Genomic DNA, 12800 nt, shown 5'->3' with positions numbered 1-12800 from the left:
TTATTCCTGTAACAGTGTTTATCATTTGATCTTTAAAGTTTTTTTTTAATTTATTTTGAGGTGGGACTACTTATCTACATATGCATTACAGACATAATTGATGTGGGTAGAGTTTTGCTCTATTAAAAAATGCTTTACGAATTGTTACATTACGTCACAGATGCTCTTGATAGAGCTAAAGTATATTAAATTTGGAATATTTCTTTAAATTTTTGTTTTGATGGAGTTTTAAAAGACCTAGTTTTTGCTTATAGTTATGATGAAAAACGATGTTTTTTAAATCCCAATCGGATCCTTTATGACTAATTGTAAATGAGGCCAGAAATTATAATAAGAATCCTATACACATTCTTTTAAGATTGATTACCTAGAGCTCATTGGTCTGCCATGCAAATTCACTACATCCAGGCTTTTCTCTAATTGGCCATAGCTCTGCAATGTGGACTCCGATTGGACTCACATTGCTTCGCAATCACATGCAAAGCCTATCATCCAATCAGGGAGCCCTAGGGGCGTAACTGTGTTTTGTCATAATGCACACAGCATACACCATTAGCTAACATACGTTTCCACTGCCGTGGCCCTCTGCTGCCCGGCAACAGGATCGGAGCACAACAGCATCCTCTTTCTGACCCAAGACAATCAAACGATCGCAGAGTACAGAGAAAGAAGAGCAGCATAACAAACAATTACAGAAACACACAAAAATGGATGAAAATCAGAAAATGTAGAGAGAAAAAGACGATATTTGATTGAAAGACACAAAAAGACAAAGTGGTTGAAAGAATCAAACACAAGATAAAAGACGAATGGACGTTAGTAAGAGTAGACGCAATACTTAGTATGCAAATTAAATAAAGGTAGTGAGGGATGTTAGTACATTTTGTTCCATATGCCGTGCTATTTTGTGACACCAAGGTGGTGTCATTTGTTTAGCCTAAAAAGTCTATCCACAAATTTCCAGTGGACGAAAAGTGGAATTAATTTGTGAAAATTAGGATCAAGTCCTTAAAGGCTACATGAAATGTCATTTGCAAACCATTTACTTCCGTAATGTGACTTATTTCCAATTGAAACAGAAAACGATGTATGACAGGACTTGAATTTATCCATTGGGAATTGCCTGATTTGACATTCAATTTAGAAATGAGCCAAGAAACGTGTATTAAGAAAGCAAATGGAGTTCATTTTTATTTTATGCTGACTTTAAAACGGTCCAACATACTAAACAAACTCTACTTCCATCCCTTACAAACTGGCATGTTTTTGTTCAAATCAAATTAAATATAACGTCTCCTCTGAGTAAGGCCACATCCAAAACATTAGTTTTCGTTTTCAGTTTCAAGGGCATCGTTTCCCAAAAAATGCGGTAATGGAGAGTGTTTTCAAACGCTTCATTGTTGGTGGAGGAAAACGCAGTTCTAATGTGGATAAGAGGTGTAAACGTAGTGAAATTAACGTGTTTTCAAACTAAAACTTATTAGTTTGGATGTGGCCTAGGGTTTCTAATGTGACCTCATACACCCTCCACACTAGGGATGTCAAAAGAACCGGTACTTCAGTACCAAGTCAATACTAAAGTAACAAAAAGATGTAACGATAACTCAATTTGGTCCCTGCATGCTGACAGACACACAAGTGCTTTCAAATGCTCACATGCTTATTTGAGCACGCGCTCTGTTACTCCTTTTACACTGAAATGGACAATTAATCAAATTAAAATCGTGATAAGTCCTAGTGTGATTATTTAAACGCAAAAGGATGCTAGTTATCTAAATAAATAAACAGTCTACATGTGCTGCGTGCTTCAAAGTGAAGGTGTAAAGCCCTTATTCTCTAATAAACACCACATTTTATGAGCATCATGCTCTGTGCTTGTTGTAGTAGATGACAGAAGAGGGCGCACATTCACTGTGAAGCACACAGCGCCAGACGACATATTTTTTTTAATAAATCGCAGTATTTTGCGCTTTAATAATCACACTGCGTCATATAAGCAACGTCTTAACCGGAGGTGCAAAACTACCATCAAAAACAGAACGCAAAAGCCTTCACGACAAAATAATAGTTCGATTACAAATAAAAGCTTGACACGTGAAATTGAAGAAATTGCGACAGGAATATATTACTACTATATAGTTTAATGTAATATTTACTTGGGTACTACTACTAATAATAACAATAAATATTATTATTATATTTAAGCAATATCTCACAATGTTGTTTTTTACATTATGCTGGTCTTTATTGAAGCACTTCATTTGATTTAAAAAATGCAATGGAATGTTGAAAAGTAATTGTATGTTCATATGATACAATTTTTATGAATTCATTTGATTAGGCACAATTTTGATGATAAAATTGAATGAAACTTTAAAACATGGAAGGAAAACAGAATTTAGAGAGAATAAAATGATTTACAAAATGTTCACTTAATTGAGAAACTCTTCAAGGAAACATGCAATTGTTTTAATTTATTATTTACATTAATACATTTAACTTTGTTAAATAGGCTAAAGGAATGTGTTCAATAGCCGTGACCTATTTTTTTGTTGTATCGAAATTTGTATTGAAATTTTAATGGTTTTGGTACCAAATGTTTAAGTATCGTAACAACCCTACTACACACACATTTATTCTCATTTGCCGTTAAAAATAACTCCAAACAGTCTCTATCACTCATTTTCCCCTGTTGATAAAATGTGTACGAAATATGAAGTACATGTGTATGAAGTTTCACTACTGCATACTTCATCCACAGACAGAAAGTAATCGGAAAAACAAACTTCTGCTTTGGAAACACCACAGACAGAGGATGCGGTCACATGAATGAGTGTATGTGATGTTCTCATTCATATATTTTTTTTATATTTGCTTGTGAATAAAAAACGCTGAGCAACAGATTTAAGAATGAATGTTACTCATCAGTCAATCACTAAAGCCACATGACATTACCATCACTAAAGATACTAAAATACCCACTTCACATGACTCACCACACTACTTAGTGCCTGGTGAACTACTAATATCTACAATACTTCTAATATACTAACTTAGTGTACACTCTTCAAAAGTATACACTACAGAACTCAGTCTTACTTCTTACAAGTATGCACATTATATTGGAGCTGTTTTTCTGAAACCTTTTAACACTACACACAAGCATATTTACCTCAGTCTGTAGGCTATGAGGAAAACGGTAAAGTACACACAATGAATTGGGATAGGACCGAAAAATGGGCTGTGTTCAGAACTGCATACTAGCGTATTGCTTACTGTGCAGTATTTCCTCTACACTGCCTACTATTTTTTAGTGTGTGAAACTGTATGTAGTATGCATCACGAAATGATAAGTGCTTTTTTGTTGTCCCATGACCTCACAAGGTTGCATGTTCAATTGAGTAAATGAAATATTGGAAATAAATAGGATTATTCTGCATTTTAATCCCAACTCTTGTCTGATCAAATATTGAGTCAAGAAGATGATGTAAAAAATGATTACATGCAGTGTGCTCTGTTGTATACTGTACATCTTGAGAAATGTAATGGTATGTCATCCAGAATCACATTATTACAGAACACTTGCATACTTTACTACAAAGTATGCATACAATACGCTGCACAGATAGTAGGATTGATACTATGTTAGTATGAGATTTCAATCATAGTCTATTGCTAAATTTGGAATCGCATACTTCCATAGTGCTCTATTTCCGCCGGCAGAAAATAGTAGTAGTATGTAGTATTCAGTGTTGGGTAATACCAACACCAATAATTCATGTTTTAATGTAATCTACATAAATAATATTATTTTAGAAATATGTGTAACCCAAGTAATGTACTTATAAGTAGGGCTTTCATGATTATGAAATTTGGCTGATTAATTGTCAAACAAATAATTGCGATTATGACGATTAATCGTCTGTTTTAAGGCTTTCATGGTTAATTGTCATATTTCTTAAGGCGCATGTGTGGTTCATACACCTTAAGAAGTCATTTTTAAATATTTCACTTTAAATATATAAATAAAATAGGGATATATGATTTCTTTTTAAGGCTTTAAAAACTTGAATGGCATAAAATTTCTTTTTTTAAATATCAAAATATTTCTCTCTTTTTGGTCAACTTTAGTTTTGGTCAATTTTACATTTACACAGTTGTTTTTGAAACAAATATATATTTGTATAACTATATTTTACATTATATTTTTAAAAATAAACAAATAAAAAACAAATTAATTTTAATATATTTTTTATTATTTTTATATGATATAATATTATGCAAGAGTAAAATATTTCTGTCCTAATTTCTTCACTTTCACACCTCATTTTAATGCTCTTTGATTAAACCCACGAGCCCTTATTTCTCATGAAGCAAAACCTTTTGAGATTTCATCATTTTATCACTCCACAGAAATAGAGTAAGCATGTGTCTCCTCCTCCGCCACTGCATGTCATTAACACTGCGCATATGAACCTGATTTGACCAGGAACATTTGCCATCATACGATCTTTAAAGAGAGGCCGGAGTGCTTTGGATTCACTATCAAAGTATTTATTTGTTCATTTATATTTTCGCGGGAGTTTGGTGCAAGCATTTGCTGACGGCGCGCGCATCAGAGTGCTTAGAGAAGCGCTTCACGTGCTCTTCTGGACAGAAACTGCTCTGGTTGACGTCTGCGGTGTGGCTCAGTGAGGACATTTGTACATTTGCTTAAAATTCTCTTATTTGGGCATTAAAATGTGATTGTAATTTGAAATGTACAATTATCATGGTTTTCTCAAATAACCACGGTTAGATTTAATAATCACAATCAGACAATAATTTAAGAATTGCGACAGGCCCACTTATAAGTAACGTCAGTAACTGTAATCTGATTAAAAGAATTCTTCTTGACTTTAAAAGTAATTTGATTACAGTAACTAATTATTTTGTAATCAGATTACACCCATAAGCATAGTCTCTGGTTTTCTTTTGAAGTTCATTGATTCCACCCAAGCCACACCCCCTCACCTGTGCTCTGCTAGTTTCAGCCCTGGTAGAGGAGGTTTAGGCGGAGCTACCTCCTCTTCTGACATGTCAGTCAAGCTGTCAGTGGGCGTGACTATGGGTGTGGTCTTGCTCAGGATCGCCTTCTCTCGTTCAGTTAAAGGATTTTCACACACACTGAGAGACACAGAGCGAGAGAGAAGATTTTGTTAACCGTCATTTCATAAAATTTATTTCAAAACCACAGTGTTTTGAGACGGTACCTCTCTGTTTTGACCACAGGGGGCGCTGGTTTGCTGGGGGACGTCGGGGACGGTTGCTCTTGTTTCTCTATAGTGAGTTTCACCAACTCCTGTTACACACACACACACACACAGGCACACGCAGGTTATAAATATTCCTCTGTTTTAACCTTGTCACAAATACACTTCTAAACCTCTCACCTTCACGCCGTCCAGCACACCTTTGATCACTGTGGTGACGGCTGCCACAGTGTCCTTATCATCAAGGTTGATACCCTCCAGCATCACCTGGTCGGACCAGCGAATGAGATTCGCCAAACTCTGATACACACGGTTATGACAGGAGGACATCGCCGAACTGTGGTCAGAGAAAGAGAGAGAGCTAACGTGACATCATGCCACATTAGATCATTCAGTACACGTGTGTTTAAGATACATTCCACCTCTATAACAAGCCATTTTGACATTTATTCACATGCATGATATGAATTATAGATATCTAAAATACAATTTTCACAAGTTAAAATGCTAATTCTTTATATTAGTAAATACAAGTGCACTAGTAAAAATTGTAATTCTTGAAATAAAAAATGAAATCATTACTTGCAGAAACACCTCTTCTTGATATTAAAAATTAGGGATGTCCCAATACCTTTTTTTTTTTTATTTTATTTTTTTTAAGAAAGCAACTTCCTTTTCGGTACACGCCGATACCATACTTTTTTCTTCTGAATTCCTTATCGACAGTTTTTTCATCAAAACTGTGTTTAAATGAATTATTTAATTAAAACTTTAATCAAATGAAATAAACAATTAATTTTCAAAATAAACTTGTATTAATTTTATCAAATGAAGTGTTTTTATACAGAAACTCACAGCACAATCCAAAATGCAACAAGTTATTTTTGTCAAATAAAGTGTAGGATATTGCTTAAATATAATACAATACTACTGATTTATTACTATTATTATTATTAGTAGTAGTAGTAGTAGTATTACAGTGAATATTACATAACTATACAGTAGATATATATTGTTATCATACTTTTCTCCCATTTAAATTGAACTTTTATTTTGGCAGAAGCTTTTATTTTGAAGCCCTTTCTGTTTCTGTGTTTTTGACGGTAGCTGCTCACTTCCATAAAAGCAGGTCGCTACGTGACCCAATGTTTATTTTAAACCACACAAGTTGAGTTGAGTTTATTAATACAAGTGAAAAAATGTAAAAGCAAAAAAATAAATTCTGGCCCAATTCAGAAGATCTGATTTTCAACGGGTTCCTGTCCTAAAGACAAAAAGAAGAGGGTAAAAAAAAAAAAGAAAAGAAATAGAAGTAGCAAGAATAAGGATCGATAATAAAAAGTGCAAGAAAGAATATTCACAAAGGTCATTAAAGACTCGGTTCCAGCAAACGTTTTTCCATCTCGCCATCCATAAACTCAGCGGGAGACGCATCACAGGTGTCCCAAATCAGAAGCAGCAGCCGCGCTCCTTCTATAGCCGAAAGGCCGCGTGAGCACTCCACGCCAGTTGAACGATCTCTGTTTTTCGCACGTTCTTCTCGACGAGTAGGAATGTGGTGAGTTGGAATTCCACAGCCATAGTTTTTTTAAAGTCCAAATAAAATAATAAAAAAGAAAAACAGCAGCAAAGCAGCATCCCAGATGATTAACAGACCTGTAGGCTTCTGTTCACTCAGAGTTTAAAGATTTATTTGAGCTGCTTGTTGCCAGACAAGTGTCTCAGTGGCCATCTTGCAACCTAAAAGGCTGCTATTTAATTAAATACAAACACAGCGCAATGCTTATAATGGTGTTTTTACAAGCACTCACATTTGTTGCACGCAGCACATGCAAACTATATATTTTTCTCTATAAATCGCAGCCTTTGCGGTTTTATAATCACACAAGGACAATGCGGTTTTAATTTGTGCGCTGAATGTTTACGGAATTACATTCGTAAGTCAGATGGTATCGATTTATGGTACTGGAGCATTTTTACGAGCATGAGTACATGAGTGTGGTATTGGACCCGATTCTTATACCAGCATCGGTATCGGGACATCCCTATTAAAAATAGAATTATATGTGCTGAGTGACTCCAGCCAGGTCTCCTCAGCAACCAAATTGGCCCGGTTGCTAAAGAGGGTAGAGTCACATGGGGTAACCTCCTTGTGGTCGCGATTAGTGGTTCTCGCTCTCAATGGGGCATGTGGTAAGTTGTGTGTGGATCGTGGAGAGTAGCATGAGCCTCCACATGCTGTGAGTCTCCGCGGTGTCATGAACAACAAGCCACGTGGTAAGATGCGCCGATTGACTGTCTCAGAAGCGGAGGCAACTAAGACTTATCCTCCGCCACCCGGATTGAGGTGAGTAACCGTGCCACCACGAGGACCTACTAAGTAGTGGGAATTGGGCATTCCAAATTGGGAGGAAAGGGGATAAAAAAAATAAATAAAAAAATAAGTTGTGAACATGCATGTATTCAAGGTGCTAGGAAAATATTTTAATATCTTTAAGTTGATGGTTACACCATTTTTAAAGCCATTATAGCAATATATGTTTTTCAAAAATGTATGAAACCAACATGGATGCAAATGTTACATTTCTACGACCTTGATACATGTGTTATTAAAAAAAAAAAAAAAAAAAAAAAAATGTAGTTTAAGATTTCTCATTTTTATCATCTCCTTATTAGTCAACCACACCCCTGGGATTCGAATCCATGACCTCAGCATTATTAGCACTATGCTCAACCAGTTTAGCATCAGGACCACTCCTCAACACTCACTTGTGCTGTATTCGAGCCTCCACCTGCATCAGAGGCAGAATGGCCTCCAGAACTTTACTGGCTGATCCGGGAAGCATCTGGAGAACTTTGGAATCGACGCTCATCTTGTCCACGATCGTCTTGAAGTAACGCAGAGCGCTCACCACCTCCTTCTCCTGCTCCTCCAATCGGCTCACCTTCTGCTCCAAGACAGGAATATTAAATAGAGTAGAAATAATGTTTACTATACTACTATAGAGCAGCTGTAGAGTAACCGTTCAGTTAAAAGTGCATTTGTGGAGAAGTCTAAAGTGTACCTTGTTGACAGGTTTCTCTGGAGTTTTTACTGCAGGCTCCGGCTGCAGCTGTTTGCTTTTTTTAGATGGAGTTCGTTTAATCTTTGGTGAATGAAATTTCATCAATTTCATCGTGAAAGAGGAGAGGTGAGACTTCTGAGATTCTGGGAAAAAAAAAAGAAAAGAGGGATGAGTTCAGAAGAAAACATGTCGACTAAAATGCTCCTTATTTTCAGATAACCGCAAGGTTTATAAAATACACCCTCACAGACCAAAAAAAACCTGACAATTCAGTAAATTCTGTCACACGGCAGTGTTTTGGTGACAGATGCACTTTCATGGATGATCTTTCATTGAAAGAGAAAAAGAGCATTATTTGCAACCCACAATCAGCGTAAGATCAGAGTCATTTTATATAATCAACACAATTCAACTATCCAAATAAGCACAAATGAGCCCTTGCTGGTGATAAATATCTTCAAACAGATGCACTCCCACAGGCAATTACATAAACTACTATCTCCATCAGAGGGGTTTTATCATAATTGGAATTTTATGGGCCATAATTACATAGAAAGAGAGAGAGAGAGAGAGAGAGACGGTACAGTCATATTTACATGTCTAGGAAAACTAAACTGCACACAGGCAGTCCGTGACATTTTGCGTCACACACACTGTGAGCGAGATGTAGCGGCACACGGAAAAACAATGTATGCTTTGGCCTTTAAAGGTACGGTAACAACTGTAACGGTCATAAAGAGCGTGTAAAATGGTCATGAAAACTGGTGCAACTAACATTAAGCCAGAAACACCTTACGCAACTACATAAAACGCAAACTCTTCTAGCTATGCAAGCTTTGTTGAGCTGCAGAATGTATTAGACTGCTATTCAAAGCGCAACGCAATTATGTGTTGCATTCACAGTATTGCCACAAGAGGCACTGTAGCATGCATTAGCGTAAACTTCTACAGGTCATTTTTCTTTTACAGGTCATCTACTGCCATGGCGGAGCAACAGCTTAAAGAGAATCGTGCTTAGTACGTTTGTTCAAATATATTCAAAGCTAGTATCACAAGCCATTTCAACATTTAATCACGTACAGGATATAAATGATAGATATCTACAATTCAATTTTCACTAGGTAAAATGCAAATTCTTGATATCAGGAACGGAATTACTACTAGTGAAAATCAGTAAATAAAAAAATAATTAGTAAAACACAATTACTGATATCTGTAACTCAGTGGCGTCCCTACATTAGGGGCAGGTAGGGCTGTGCCCCACCAAAAGTGGTGCTGTTGTGCAAAATGCGTGGCATAATCATGCATTTATTTTAAGAAATAATATATAGGGGACCTGGGTAGCTCAGCAAGTACTGATGCTGACTACCACACCTGGAGTCGTGAGTTTGAATCCAGGGCGTGCTGAGTGACTCCAGCCAGGTCTCCTAAGCAACCAAATTGGCCCGGTTGCTAGGGAGGGTAGAGTCACATGGGGTAACCTCCTCGTGATCACGATTAGTGGTTCTTGCTCTCAGTGGGGCGCGTGGTAAGTTGTGCGTGGATCGTGGAGAGTAGCATGAGCCTCCACATGCTGTGAGTCTCCGCGGTGTCATGCACAATGAGTCACGTGATAAGATGCGCGGATTGACGGTCTCAGAAGCGGAGGCAACTGAGACTTGTCCTCCGCCACCCGGATTGAGGTGAGTAACCGCGCCATCACGAGGACCTAGTAAGTAGTGGAAATTGGCCATTCCAAATTGGGAGAAAAGGAGAAACTTTTTTTTAAAGAAATAATATATTTCCTGTGTCTTAAACTCGAGTTATGTCCAATATACAAGACAACAGTAGATATTATTTTGAGAAATTCTATAATTAGTAAGGTCTGTTGCGTTAAAGCACTTTAATCATTTTCATTTGCTATGTCTGGGGCTAGTCCGTCATCCTCAGTGTTAATCAAGGGAGATTTGGAGAACGTCATGCACATGTGCAACGAGCGTTCAATAATAACCTGAGGGGTACATCTGCCTTTGCCCCCTGGCCAATATAAGCTTTGATCATATGTACGTCAAGCTGTTGACATGGTCCTCACCGCTCAAGTGAAGACCTGCATAGTGAACTTCATTGTTATGTTTTAGAAGCTAATTTAATTTGATTGTAAATGGCGAACTTAACGCTCTTCATACAAGGCAAAAAAAAATGACACACAGCGCAAAACACACTCAAGACGAAATCGGCAGGATTCGTAAATTTGGCTAATTCGTATGATATCGTGCGACTGCACTCGTTTGAATTCCTACGACTTTCACTACAGCCAATGACGTCGCTGGACATAGTTTCCATCCAATGCGAGACAATAACTTGCTTCTGTCACACACAACAGCTTCCTACCAAGTTTACACACTCTACTGATTAGTTAAGTTTATATAAGGGGTTTGGGTAAAGGCATAATATTAATAAGAACGTCCTTAACGCCTCGTGCGAGGAACTCCCACTCACTTCACGCTCACTTCCACATTAGACATCCGGGAATTTGCACATGATGAAGTCGAACGTGTTTATGTGAACAACATTGTGTGAGACCATACGAAATAGCCAACTCGTAAATTATGTACGACCTTTCATGAGATCGGGTTGGACAGCGGGAGCGTGTGTGAGAGAGAGTGAAGATTTTCTTGTTTCTTTTTTATCTGGCAAAATGACAGACAACATTTGGAATTATCCGTCAATGTTTTAAAAATCGGTAAATGATGTGACGGAGAATTTTCAGTTAACGTAACGCCTGACATGTTGGGTTAAGTGATTGTTTGTGCCCCACCAGAAATCATGAGCCTGAGACGCCACTGCTGTAACTGCATTTTCACTAGTAGAATTTCACAATGATTTGTTATTCACTCCGTTACAAAACGCAACTACAGATATCTTTAATTAAATTTTTTATATCAGGAATGGGTAAGGAATGAGTAATATCAAGAATAAAACGTTTTTACTAGTCCAAACCAAATTCCTGATATCAAAAAATTTGCATTTAGTATATGTGTATATTTCTGGCCATATTTGACCATATAAATCTGATCACAATTTTAAAACATTGCCCCTTTAAAAAGTGTTTATGAAGTGTGTATTTAGTATGTGCGTGTCTGCTATCATACAGTGACACGCAGTTGAACTCTGATCCCTTAAACAAATGCTAGACAGTGGTGTGTGTGACTTTGGGTGATAAAAATGCAGGAAATGACATGTGAGCGTGTTTATATGTGTGTTTATGCGAGTTTTGGTTTGTATGTTGACAGCCATTGTTGCATAAAGGGTCTCTGCCTTTCCGTTACGAGCGTACTCAGAACAATGCCTTGTGGTAAAACGGAAAAGTCGTATTGTAACTGACATAGGTGAAGCCATTATGCTCTAATACACAAACATACACACTCATGTACATTCATGCCTGCAGTCTGAAAAAGGAAAAGTGGAGCGTGGGTAATGTAGTTCTATAAATATACCCAGCCCTGAAATCCATTCAACAGATCCATATTACACACACCAGCACTCACCAATCAAATCAATCAATGTCTGCTATACAATACTGTGAGGGTGAATGTGGGTGCGTTACTCAAAGCTGAAGTCAAAACATTTAAGATTCAGCCCACCTATCATTGTTTATTCTGGCGGATTTTACGAGCAGTGACAAAAAAAAAAAAAAAGGATTAAGGAGCATCCTCTCTACATAACCACAAGAATCAACACACCCACACAAGGTATATTTGAAATGGATTACAAACTACTATTTTAGGGGAAAAAAAGAATGAAAAAACATAGAAGTATAGAGTATGGATACTGTGCACAATACGGAATACCCGGTTGATTAACTATATTTGCTAAAGTGCAAAATATATAACCAGAGTACACTGTGTGGAATATTGTATCCCACATAATGCAATGCACTTTAACTTGACCTTTCTATTTACAGACTGACAAATAAACCAAAAATGATATCAACTCCAATTTTCAACATCTTGACAAATTATCTGACCAGACTGTGAAAAGTGGCACTGCATGAAAAGAGCTGTGTCCGGACCAGTAGACTCCAGTATAAACCGCTGACTTTCGGACGTATTCGGAAATTTACCGGCCCGGAGTCTCAAAATCCACAGGCCCGATTATATACCATTTCGGATGTATAATGACGGACGGTTCCTCCCGTGATTATGGCCATTTGTTGCCATGGTAATTAATCCCCTTCAGTCGTCTGTCAGGAGACTTTTTCACACCTGAGTCACATTTGCATTTCTCACCTTTTGAATAAAATGGTCACCCCAATTGGTAATTTATCTCAAACTGGATTGGCTGCCCTTAATCCTAACCTACCCTTAAATCTTGACAACCATTGGGTCACTGCATACACTGGTGTTCATTTTATTGGTTACAATTTATTTAGCACATCCCTAAATCTTGACAGCTATTGAGCCACTGTATGCACTGGATTAAATTTTATTGGTTAAACTTAAAA

General features: G+C 37.2%; 1 protein-coding gene across 2 annotated transcripts in view; it reads right to left on the bottom strand.

Annotated features, from left to right (window-relative positions):
• Positions 1–12800, bottom strand: part of rapgef1b (Rap guanine nucleotide exchange factor (GEF) 1b) — a 71150-nt gene that overhangs the window by 31602 nt on the left and 26748 nt on the right. Inside the window, exons 2-6 of one of the 2 annotated variants that reach the window (XM_051678127.1) lie at positions 8318–8460; positions 8022–8200; positions 5433–5589; positions 5253–5341; positions 5014–5166 (exon numbers count right to left, since the gene is read on the bottom strand). In XM_051678127.1, the coding sequence (XP_051534087.1) occupies positions 5014–5166; positions 5253–5341; positions 5433–5589; positions 8022–8200; positions 8318–8460 (721 nt within the window). Of the gene's footprint in view, positions 1–565; positions 630–5013; positions 5167–5252; positions 5342–5432; positions 5590–8021; positions 8201–8317; positions 8461–12800 lie in introns of those variants that run through there. The other variant, XM_051678128.1, reaches the window with a different exon arrangement.

The sequence above is a fragment of the Myxocyprinus asiaticus genome, chromosome 38 (genome assembly GCF_019703515.2).
Source record: "Myxocyprinus asiaticus isolate MX2 ecotype Aquarium Trade chromosome 38, UBuf_Myxa_2, whole genome shotgun sequence".
NCBI lineage: Eukaryota > Metazoa > Chordata > Actinopteri > Cypriniformes > Catostomidae > Myxocyprinus > Myxocyprinus asiaticus.
Note: the sequence above shows the minus strand (reverse complement) of the source record. Positions and strands in the feature narration are given on the sequence as shown.